Below are 11,004 nucleotides of genomic sequence, written 5' to 3'. Positions count from 1 at the left end.
GTGGGGGGGTGGTGAAAAGGTCTCACTATGTTACCCTGGTTGACCTTGAATTTGTGATCCTCCCACCCTAACCTCCGGAGCAGTTGAGATTATGGCTGTGTGACACCCCACCCCTGCTGATGTGGCTCAAGCGGTAGCGCGCTCGCCTGGCATGCGTGCGGCCTGGGTTCGATCCTCAGCACCACATACAAAGATGTTGTGTCCGCCGAAAACTAAAAAATAAACATTAAAAAAATTCTCTATAAAAAAAATTAAAAAAAAATGATAAAATATATGTGTAGTGACAGATAAAAAAATGCTAGTGCTGAATTTGGGTTGTCATTAAACTAATATGAAAAAAAGTAAGGGCCTTCTTTTGTTTTCAATCTTAATTCTCCAGTGTAGCCAACAGATTACACTCCTGTGTAGTCAGTGGGAGACATGTGACTAAGGCATGCCTCATGATACTAATATTGAGAGTCCGACCCCTGTCAAATGAAGAGACAGCGAGAACTTTTTAGTGATAAACAGAACACGGATAGTTTTATGAGGATTTCCTTGGAATTAGATCAGAAACTACTTTCGACTTTAGTGACAGAAATTTACTAAGGAGTAAAGGCTCTTCATTCCCAGGAGAATGTGAGCATTTTGAACACAACTATACTCTGAGGATTATGATCAACTCCAGGTGGTTTGGGATAAGTGATAACGAGTATGGTTTATCAAATCTTTTTATTCATTCATTCATTCATTTATTTTTAGTTGTGGTTGGACACAATATCTTTATTTATTTTTATGTGGTGTTGGGGATCAAACCCAGGGCCTCGCCTGTGTTAGGTGAGGGCTCTACCACTGAGCCACAACCCCAGCCCTTTATCAAATCTTAGACAAAGTGTTGGAACCTGCAAAGCGAGGGATTATGAAATACACAAGTACTTGATCAATTAACACTACTTATTTTTATTTAAAAATACTGTTTCCTATTCCAATAGGATTTAAGGATGGCCCAGTCATCAACAGATATTGAATCCTCCAATTCTTCTCACAGAAGCTATATAGTTCAAATGTTCTTACTGAGACTTACGGCAACCTAATTTTTAAATTTATAAAGATTTTATAAATGCATTGTCTCTTGTAAATAATTAATTAGACTACTGTTATATACCAGAATCAGTGCTAAGTTATATAAATTACCTTACCTAATCAGCAAAATACCCATTGAAGTAGACACCAACATCCCCATTTAGAGGACAAGGTAACTGAGGATTATTAGTAAGTGTAAGTCACTTGGTTACAACTAGGATTCACACCTCACTTCCTCTGAAGCCAAACCTGCATATTCTCCCCACTCTACTAAAATCTACATAACAAAGAAGACAAGGGCACTAGAGCAAAGCTGTAGAATGCAGGCTACAATCTCCTCATCATCCTTTTAGGTAAAACTGGCTGGCCCACCAGACAACCAGAAAGAAGACAGGTAAGCACTGTGGCCTTGCTCTGGCCTCTGTACATCAGATCTGTCTTTTTGGTGACAAGAGCAAAGCCAGACAGCAAAAGATCACTGTCAACTTTCTGAGGCCTCAGAACCATTAGGCAGAATCCTGTGCTACCCATAGGCCAGATAGCCTATGGGCACATGCTGCCCAGGAGAGAGAGGTCTATACTCAGGAAGGCCTGGTATTTTGTCCTGTTTCTGGAATGGGCTGGAAGCCTTTAGAGAAGAGGATTTTCAGCTTTTGGTTATTCCTCTTGACTGACCCCACTTCTGTCATCAATCTGATGTGTGACAATATGGAGATCTTACAGACGATGGCTGAGTGGCACAGTGAGCACCTCAGATCACAGAGCATTGCATGTACTATCAGAGAAGCACACACTCCACTCAGCACCCTAGGTTTTCCTCCTCTGGGCATATACAGATACAGATACTCTGTGGTCTGTTCTCATGCACTTTCTTTCTACCACCAGAGTAGTATTCATTTGCTGCAAATCCATTTGTCCTTCCCTTAAAAAAGGCCACTTAATAAATTTTTAATACATACTAAGGGCCAGTCAGTATTATGGATACTGCATGCATTATCTATTTCATTCTCAGAATAATTCTGAGAAGTTCCTTTCACTACATCCTTTTCCACAAGGAGGAAACTGTAACAAGTGTGGGAACTGAACCTAGGAAAGGTCACACCCCTATAACCAACACACAATGATTCTTTAAAATACTTTTTGCTGGATGATATACATGTATTTGACCCTTAGAACATATCTGCAGAGGATATAGTGAATATCATTCTTCATAGATTAAACTTAAGCAGTTTAAAATGCCATCTGTTAAACAACAGGGCCAGATTCAAACCCAATATTTCTTACTCCAAATGCCATAATCCTTCTCTTATATCACATTGCATCCTTTATATGGACCACACACCATTCGTGACAATGAGAATCTTTTATTTCCAGAGATTGCTAAAAAAAGATAATTTCACCTCTTTTGCGGATATACCTAAGTAAGCAGGTCCCCTTTTGCGGGGCATGTGGTCTTACTATGTTGTCCAGGCTGGTCTTAAAACTCCTAGTATCAAGGGATCTTTCTACCTTTGTCTTTCAAGTGTTGGGATCACATACCTGTGTCACCAAGCCTGGCAATAGATGTTTCTATGATGAAATTCTAACACTCATAAGACTGAAGATGGCCTGATTTACCTTATTAGGTTAAAAATCAGTGAGTTCAAGTTCCTTTTTTCATGTAGGTGAAAAGGTTAATATATAATTCTTTTCCTAAATTTCTTCAGGGATACAGACTTCATAATAATACTAAAAATTGTATATTTATAATTTTTTCCTAGTATTGGGGATTAAACCCAGGGTCACTCTACCACTGAGCTACATCTTCAGCCATTTTATATATATATATATATATTTTTTAAAATATTTATTTATTTATTTATTTTAGTTCTCGGCGGACACAACATCTTTGTTTGTATGTGGTGCTGAGGATCGAACCCGGGCCGCACGCATGCCAGGCGAGCGCGCTACAGCTTGAGCCACATCCCCAGCCCTCAGCCATTTTATATTTTGAGACAGAGTCTTACTAAGTTGCCCAGGCTGACTTTGAACTTGTGATCCTCCTGCTTTAGCTGTCTCAGTAGCTAGGATTATATGTATGTGCCACTGTAACTAGGTATACTTTATTTTTTTATGTTATAGGGAAGAAATGACACTAATAATATTTTGATAAGCATACACACACACTCTCTAACTGGGCGTATTAGATTTAAAGTTGTTTAAAATAGCAAGGAAAGTTTTAATCACAAAGTTTTATCCTTCTTATTAGGTAGCATCCCATCTTCCAGTTTGGGACTTCCAGGAGTAATTAATAGTTAAATGATTTCAAAATTCTTATAGAATATACCAAGGCATTGGGCTAACTGTTGTGAGAGGTGAAAGAACATATGAAGGTCAATATCTTAATTTTCAATAGTTTGTCATCTTTCTGGGAGCTTTAATCCTGATAATACCTGCTTCTTCCAGAACTAAAATGTGAATGCTCCCAATTTCCCAATACAACTAGGCACAAGTCCATTGTGGACAAATTAGTGCCCACAAAAATGAGCACCTTACCTTAAGATTCATACAAGTATATCAAATTCTTTCTATTAAAATATGAAGAGAGGTAATTATATAATTTATCCAGTATTAATTAATGGGATATTGGGGTTCCTATAAGATTGAAAATGCTATCACTGGACAGAGCCTTTCACCTCGTATCTTTCATAAATGTGTACTTATTTTTATGCTTAGCTAAGGTGTGTTACCAATATCTCTGAACTTTATCCTGATATTTTTCTGATCACCACTTCAATTTTTATGGAGCATTCAAATTCTCACCTTTTACACTAAGATACTGACCATCTCTTTTCCTGGAGTTTTTTTAAAGTTTTCAAAGGAGATAACTCTACCAGGCATGCTTTTTAATTCTACCATACAAACTAATGATGAAACCAATTATTTCCCAGCCAATATTAAACACTGTGGTTCTGGTTACAAAGCTTAGCATGACTAGTTCTTTAATTGACCAAATTGAGATGTTTTCACATGGATAAAACACCTTCTGTGGTTAACTATATCGGCCACTAGGGGGAGCAGAGGAAGCTATGGTTCTATTGTTATAGTCCAGATAGAACACAGGGATTCAATCTTTCACCCACCTTCATACTTCCCTCCATCGACTATTTGATCCTATTTATGCCAACTGGCCCAAAGAACATACATATATAGGAAAGGTATTCTTTATTAGATTTGTTAGATTTCCTCTCTGTGATTTTTTATTTTCTCTGGGATTTTCCTAAGTGAACAGTTTTTAATGGTTTTCAGAGAAAGCTAATTTCTAGGGCCAGCGAGGACATTTAAGGCTTACAGCCACTCTATTTTTTGATGTATCATTGACTACTACCACTTACCCGGAGAAATGGCAAGCAACCTAGAAGTCTCTGCCTCAGAGGAAATTCACCAAGTGCATACTGAGCAACTATCTACTATGCATAATACACAATGTCTTAAAGCGGCACTAGATAGCAACAGCAATAATACCGGGCAGGGAATTTGCAGGTGAGAAAACAGTGCCAGTAGGTATTATCCATGTCTAGGGATGGAGTTGGTATGCAAAGGCCTGTGGCCCAAATCAGACTGTGACAATTTTTGCAAATTAAGTTAATGGGAACACAGTTATGCCCATTCCTTTTTGTGTCATCGATGGCTGCTTTCACACTACAATGGTAGAGTCAAATATCTGAGACACAGACTATGTGGCCCAAGAAGCCTAAGATATTTACTGTTTAGTTCTTTACAGGAAAAGTTTGCCAAATGTTAGAGAAGAGGTGATAAAAAATTGTATTGTGGTCATGGTTGAGGGAATGGAAAGAAGAGGAGTAAACTGATAGGATCTAAAGCCCAATATGTTCTGCCCATATTTAACTCAGAAAAATTAGAAGTCTGAAGACATTTAATACAGAACTATCTGGATTATTAAAGTTCTAATTATAAAAGCAATGTAAATGAGAAGTAAATGTGTTTCTTTGCTATTACCTCCAACAAAAGATCAATTAATGGAGTCTGCTTGCTGGCAGGGGTAAGACAGAGGTTGTCTATTATTAAGACCCGCATGAAGTCAAAAACAAACTTTTTAGCTGGGTGATTGGTCAGATACGTCTTGGTGCCCACATTGCAGTATTCTGATTGGCTCCTGTTCATCCCTGTATCTGCGGCAAAGGCTTTAAATTCTTCAGCTGGAGATCCAACTTCATCATCAAGATCAGTCACCTAGTAAAATCAAGTGGAAGCACATTAGGTTTTATGAGACACATTTACCTGTATGTTCCCTAAAAATAAAATTACAGCAACAGTAGTATTTTCCTTCAGCATTTACCTCCTATTAAGCTACTCAGAACATTATTTCACTCTGCCTTACTTGACTCTTACTTCCAAGATAGTAATTTGGCACCATATGTCACAGTTATTCAACATATGGTCTTTCTGACTGACCACTCAAAATTTATGTAGAATCACATTATATATTTTGTGTATAACTGCCCTGAAAATAAATGAAACAAAAACATGAGAATGACTATATTTGTGTATTTAAAGTCTACCTACTGAAAAATTAAATGTTACAAAGTTTCAGATAAAAATCTGGCAAAATACCACCTAAGTGCTATTCCATTTTCATATGAAATAAGTCCAAATAATAATAAAACTACTGCCAATTTTGAGCCAAGTGAGAGAGAAAGGTAAACCGGTAGACAGATTACATGATGCTAATAAGAAAATGATATTTAAATATCACGGAGGGTCACAGTTTTATCAGAAATGAGGATTCTAAAATTATAAAGATACCAGAGTATTAAAGTAATGTGTTATATTTCTTTCTTTTAAAAAATCCCACAATTTTAGAATGAGTATTTTACATTTATATATGGAGAAAAATTAGTATGAGCAAGGTAGTTTATTCTAGTATAGGATAGAAATGAGAGGAAACATCATGAAATTCTGAGGTATGAGGAGGAGACAGCCATATTTTGGGTCTGTTTTGAAGGACAAAGGAGTATCAATATCATAAATAATTTAATAATTTTCTATTAAATTAGTACAATATAAGAAAAAGCAAAAGTTAAGCAAAATAAGAAATCCTGTGAGCAAAAGAACCAATATATATTTTATATTTCAGAAAGACAAATTAACTCTATAATTCATTATCCAGCAAATTCCTACTTTCTGAAATAAGAGAGAAATAAATTTAGTCTGACTAGAGTTTTGTTATCTGGAAAGTACATTTTATAACTACACAGGTATCATAATGTGAAATAAGAAATGAATCAACACCCTCCGGCAGAGAGAAATTACTAACAAAGGACTTACAAGAATATCATCAATGAAAATAGGAAGCAATGCTCACTGCTGTTTTAGGGGAAGGTAAAAGGAAAGTATGGGCTAGACACACAGACAACGATGAAAAAGGTGGTATATAAAGTAATGAAACTGCAACTTGGTCAGAAGCTTAAAAGATTAGCAAAAAAAAAAAAAAAAATCTGCTAACCATTGAAATAGACTAATTCCAGTTTTGACATTTTCCTCCCCCTTTCCTACCATCTCTGAGTAAGGGCGAATATTGAAGGGGAAGACAGTTGCTGCTAAGGCACACAGGAAATCAGGGCTCATCCACATGGAGGCAAGGTCTGGAACATTGTGATATAAATATCTAAAGAACTGCATCAGGGTCACTGGATATTCCCGGAGCCAAGACCCCTCTTCTTCTGATTGCCAAGGCTGTCAGAGAGTCAAGGGAAGAAATAATATCAGAGAAGTCAATGAAAATTACTTCAAAAATCCGTTAATCACTACTCTTCTAAAAATGGATATACTGATGATCAAGAATGCTATAAACTACACATCTGAGCAAAAACTTGTATGCACACATATGCAAACAAATTTAGAAGTTATTGAGGATAAAAATAATAGCCCTAGAAACATGCAGGATGCTTGTCTACTCCCTAGAGTACTCAGCTCATCTAACTGGAGTCTGTGGTTTTGATTACTTATCATTATCAACATAACTACTGCTGGTACACCAACAATGGTTGTATTACCATTATTATTGTCCCACTATGCATCATGCCAAAGAGACAGGAGGAAGACAAAAGATGCAGAAGTCATCTTTCTGAGCATTATCATGTATATTATAGCAGGAAAAATACTTAAGCATTATATAACACAACAAAAAAATGATGATAAAGAATAAGCAATATATATTTATCTTCTAATACCTGCCCAGAGAGTGATTTTTTTAAACTTGGAATTTTATATTTATTTAGGAATAAGGAAAAAAACAAGAATTCCTAAATATTCTAAATTAATATGTTTAATGGTAATTTTTGTTCTTAGATGGCATAACAATAATCTGATTAAAATTATACTTGTCAAGTATAATGCAAAGAATTAAAGTTAATATTTCCTCTTAAAACAGAATCCTAAATTGGGTAAAAAAAATAAGTCATGAAAGTATTTATGTAAAATAGGAACATATATTTGGTCATTTACTTTTTAAATTTTTCATAACTAGAAATAATCAGAATAGCAAAACAAACAAAAACTTGTACTGCTAATATTTTTAACCTCTAAAGGAGAGTTATTTTAAATGTTCAAATAATGTATTATTGCAAGAACTTATACCAAAATGTATATTCACTGTACACATGGATACACTATGATGTTTTATTATCCTAATAATATAACTTAATACTTATTTAGCACTTACCACATGCCAGGTACTATTTTAAGTTCTCTGTGCATACCTCAATATATACTCATAACCCTAAGAAGTAAATTCTGTTATTATCAACCTTTTAAACTGAGGAAAATGATGCATTACACGTTAGCACGTTGGGACCCTGGTTTCCAGAGTCTGTGATCTTAATAATTACACAGTGTATTCCTAGAGATAACAAAATATAATAAGGTTCTGGAGACCATGTAGTAAATAATACAAGAATACTTTTATAAAAAAAAAAAAAAAAAAAACCCAGATTACACGCAGGTAGACTAGTATCTCAGTAACTTACGGAATTCAGCATGCTGCGGAGCATTCCCAACAATAAAAAAGCAGCTTCTGTACATACATTGTGGATAGAAGAAACCACAGTTCCACTGGAGGCAGGAACTCCAAAAATAAATGTCCAGATAGAATCCAAATCAAACTGCAGAGGTCAAAATGGTTAAAGAGTAGTCACTATTTGCATAATTTCTAACATTCTAAAATTTCTCTGAACTAATTTTTTTAAAAAGTAAGCAATTAGAAAAAGAGACCTAGTACCCCTTCACTGTACATTTCAAACTCATTTTTAGTTATATTATATATCATCCTGAATCTTGCCTTAGATATGTTTCAAACACAGATTTCTAATTTACTTCTAAAGAAAGCAAGCAAAAATAAAATATATGCTAATTAGCCCAGAGTTGAAATTACAGAATTGATGATTTTAAGCAGGTTCTTTCATAAAAGCATGATAAACTCACTTTCCCCCCATTATTAGCAATGCTCAAAGTTGAATTTAGACACTTATGGATAAGCTTTGACAAAATAAAAATCAATTTGAGGAGATTTATCCAGAGCAGCTTCATGTAATACTTCATGACTCTGGTACCATGTATGTTCCAAAGCTGTATAAAGAACCAAACTGCCTGGTACAAATCCATATCTTGAATTAAGGTAAGGGTACAGCCTAATGATTTCACTTAAAAAGTTTTGTCAATTACTAGAATTGATCTGAATATTATTTGGCATTGGATAGAAGCAAAGTTGAGTTTAAAAGCTAAATTCCTAAGTCTTTGTAAGGCCACAAACATAAGTCTCACATACACATCCATAATAGTCTTCAATTATAAGTCAAATAAAGCCTTATTGTTTTTCTAATGCGGATATTATCTATCATTAGAAAATTAAAATATGCCAGGTGTGATGGCGCATGCCTATAATCACAGTGGCTCAGGAGGCTGAGGCAGGAGTATCCTGAGTTTAAAGCCAGCCTCAGCAAAAGGTGTTAAGCAACCCAGTGAAACCCTGTCTCTAAATAAAATACAAAATATGGATGTGACTCAGTAGTCAAGTAACCCTGAGTTAAATCTCCAGTACCAGTCCCAACCCCCCAAAAATGAGAAATTAAAATATTTTTCTAATCATAACTTGTATCTATCTACTTCTTTCATTTTTAATTCTTCGGAAATGAAACCATATTTTACATAAAATCATATAAATCAAAAGAATTATTTATATCACCATTAATATCATACAACTTTCTTATGCATATATAATCAGAGTAATCATAAAGAAAAAAGTCAGTAACAAAGGACTTCTTTTTGGGAAAATTACTGGAGAAGTTTGGTGGAATCAATAATTGGTCTTATTGTGATTAACCCATTACCCTATTGTTATTTTTTTGAATAAACAGTTACATTTACACCTTACTAGATAATTCCTACCTGGCCACCCTGCTTATATCGGCTGCTGATGACAGGCACACTGACCTGCAGGTTCTCAGGCAGCTCACTAACTGGCTGCTGCAGAAACAATGCCATGAGGAGAAAATAGAGGGCAGGGACATTAGTATGTTTAGGAAGGAAGGACTGAAGAACTGGAAAACCAGGAAAATGACAAGCATCCCGGTTAATCTCCCTGACCGATGATCTCCCACCGGCACTCCTGCCCACATTGAATCCTAGGAGAAGAAGAAATATAATACTAAAATTAACAACCAATAACCATGCTGCATTGACAAAGAAGGGAGTAATTCAGTATGTGTAACTTGTCTATCTTGAACATTCATATAAATATTCAATTGTTGTTTACCAGTTGGACAAAGCTCATGGCTCAGGGGTAGAACACTTGACTAGCATGCCTAAGTCCCTGGGTTCAATGTACAGCACCCAAAAAGAATAACTTTTGCAGCTCATTGCTGATAGGCTTGCCTAACACATGCATAAAAGTCTTAGAATTGATCCCCAGGACTCCTCTGTCAAAAAAACCCCAAAAATAAAAAACCAAAAAACAAAAAACTTTCGAAAAGCTCTAATATTCCTGCTTATATTTCCCTAAAGGGGAAGTGAAATTAAAAATATTGCTCAAGGGCTGGGGGTGTGGTTCAGCGGTAGAGGGCTCGCCTCGCATGCACAAGGACCTGGGTTCAATCCTCGGCACCACATACAAATAATAAATAAATACATACATAAATAAATAATAAAGCTGAAAATTTTTGTTTAAAAAAATATTGCTGAAGTTGAAGATGCTACAAAAATGTAATTTAAAAACACACTTGGTACAATAGTTAATATATTTCATTTATCCTGAAAATCATGATAAACCAGTTAACTGTAAATTATCTACAGATTTAGAGACAATCTAAATGAATAAAAAAAAAAATGTGACCTTCCTCACAACATAATCTGCATCCTTGGAAGGCTGCCAGACAGCGGGGTGGCAAGTATAAGTCTACTGTGGCTATGGTTCCCACTGGGGCTGAGCTGACCATGCAGATGCAGAGACTTCTACAAAAACCCAGCTTTTTAGGAGATGGTCCATTATTATTATATGGCTTATAGCATCCATGCTTCTATCAATCCTGTTTTCCTTTGTTTTACAACAAATTTCAGGGTACAATCCAAACATGTGGTTCTTCTGCTATACCAAACTTAGCATAGTACTCAGCACAAAGTGGATGTTGGCCAAATTTTCAATAGAAATCTTTTGTGAACAGCAACCAATAGATGAAGAATTGATTTCACTCTGAAGCAATTTATATTTCAAAAGGAGATTCACTTTTTTTTTCATTTTCTTTTTTTTTAAGGAAAAGAAACTGTCAAAAACTAATAACGGTGAGTTGAGAAATCAAATCATTGGGTTGCTTATCAAATCAAGGAGAAACAGAATAAAATTTGAAGATACATACACATCACAGATACCCAAGCACACGCGCGCACACA

At 35.5% G+C, this 11,004-nt stretch overlaps 1 protein-coding gene across 8 annotated transcripts in view; it reads right to left on the bottom strand.

Annotated features, from left to right (window-relative positions):
* Positions 1 to 11,004, bottom strand: part of Wdfy3 (WD repeat and FYVE domain containing 3) — a 221,872-nt gene that overhangs the window by 64,869 nt on the left and 145,999 nt on the right. For 7 of the 8 annotated variants that reach the window (XM_048784724.1, XM_048784720.1, XM_048784722.1 and 4 more), the window contains 4 exons: positions 9,508 to 9,743; positions 8,091 to 8,225; positions 6,619 to 6,798; positions 5,062 to 5,295 (listed from right to left, as the gene is read on the bottom strand). In XM_048784724.1, the coding sequence (XP_048640681.1) occupies positions 5,062 to 5,295; positions 6,619 to 6,798; positions 8,091 to 8,225; positions 9,508 to 9,743 (785 nt within the window). The remainder of the gene's footprint in view (positions 1 to 5,061; positions 5,296 to 6,618; positions 6,799 to 8,090; positions 8,226 to 9,507; positions 9,744 to 11,004) is intronic. The other variant, XM_048784721.1, reaches the window with a different exon arrangement.

The sequence above is a fragment of the Marmota marmota genome, unplaced genomic scaffold (assembly GCF_001458135.2).
Source record: "Marmota marmota marmota unplaced genomic scaffold, marMar, whole genome shotgun sequence".
In the NCBI taxonomy this organism is placed as follows: domain Eukaryota; kingdom Metazoa; phylum Chordata; class Mammalia; order Rodentia; family Sciuridae; genus Marmota; species Marmota marmota.
This window is presented reverse-complemented; position numbering and strand designations above follow the sequence as displayed.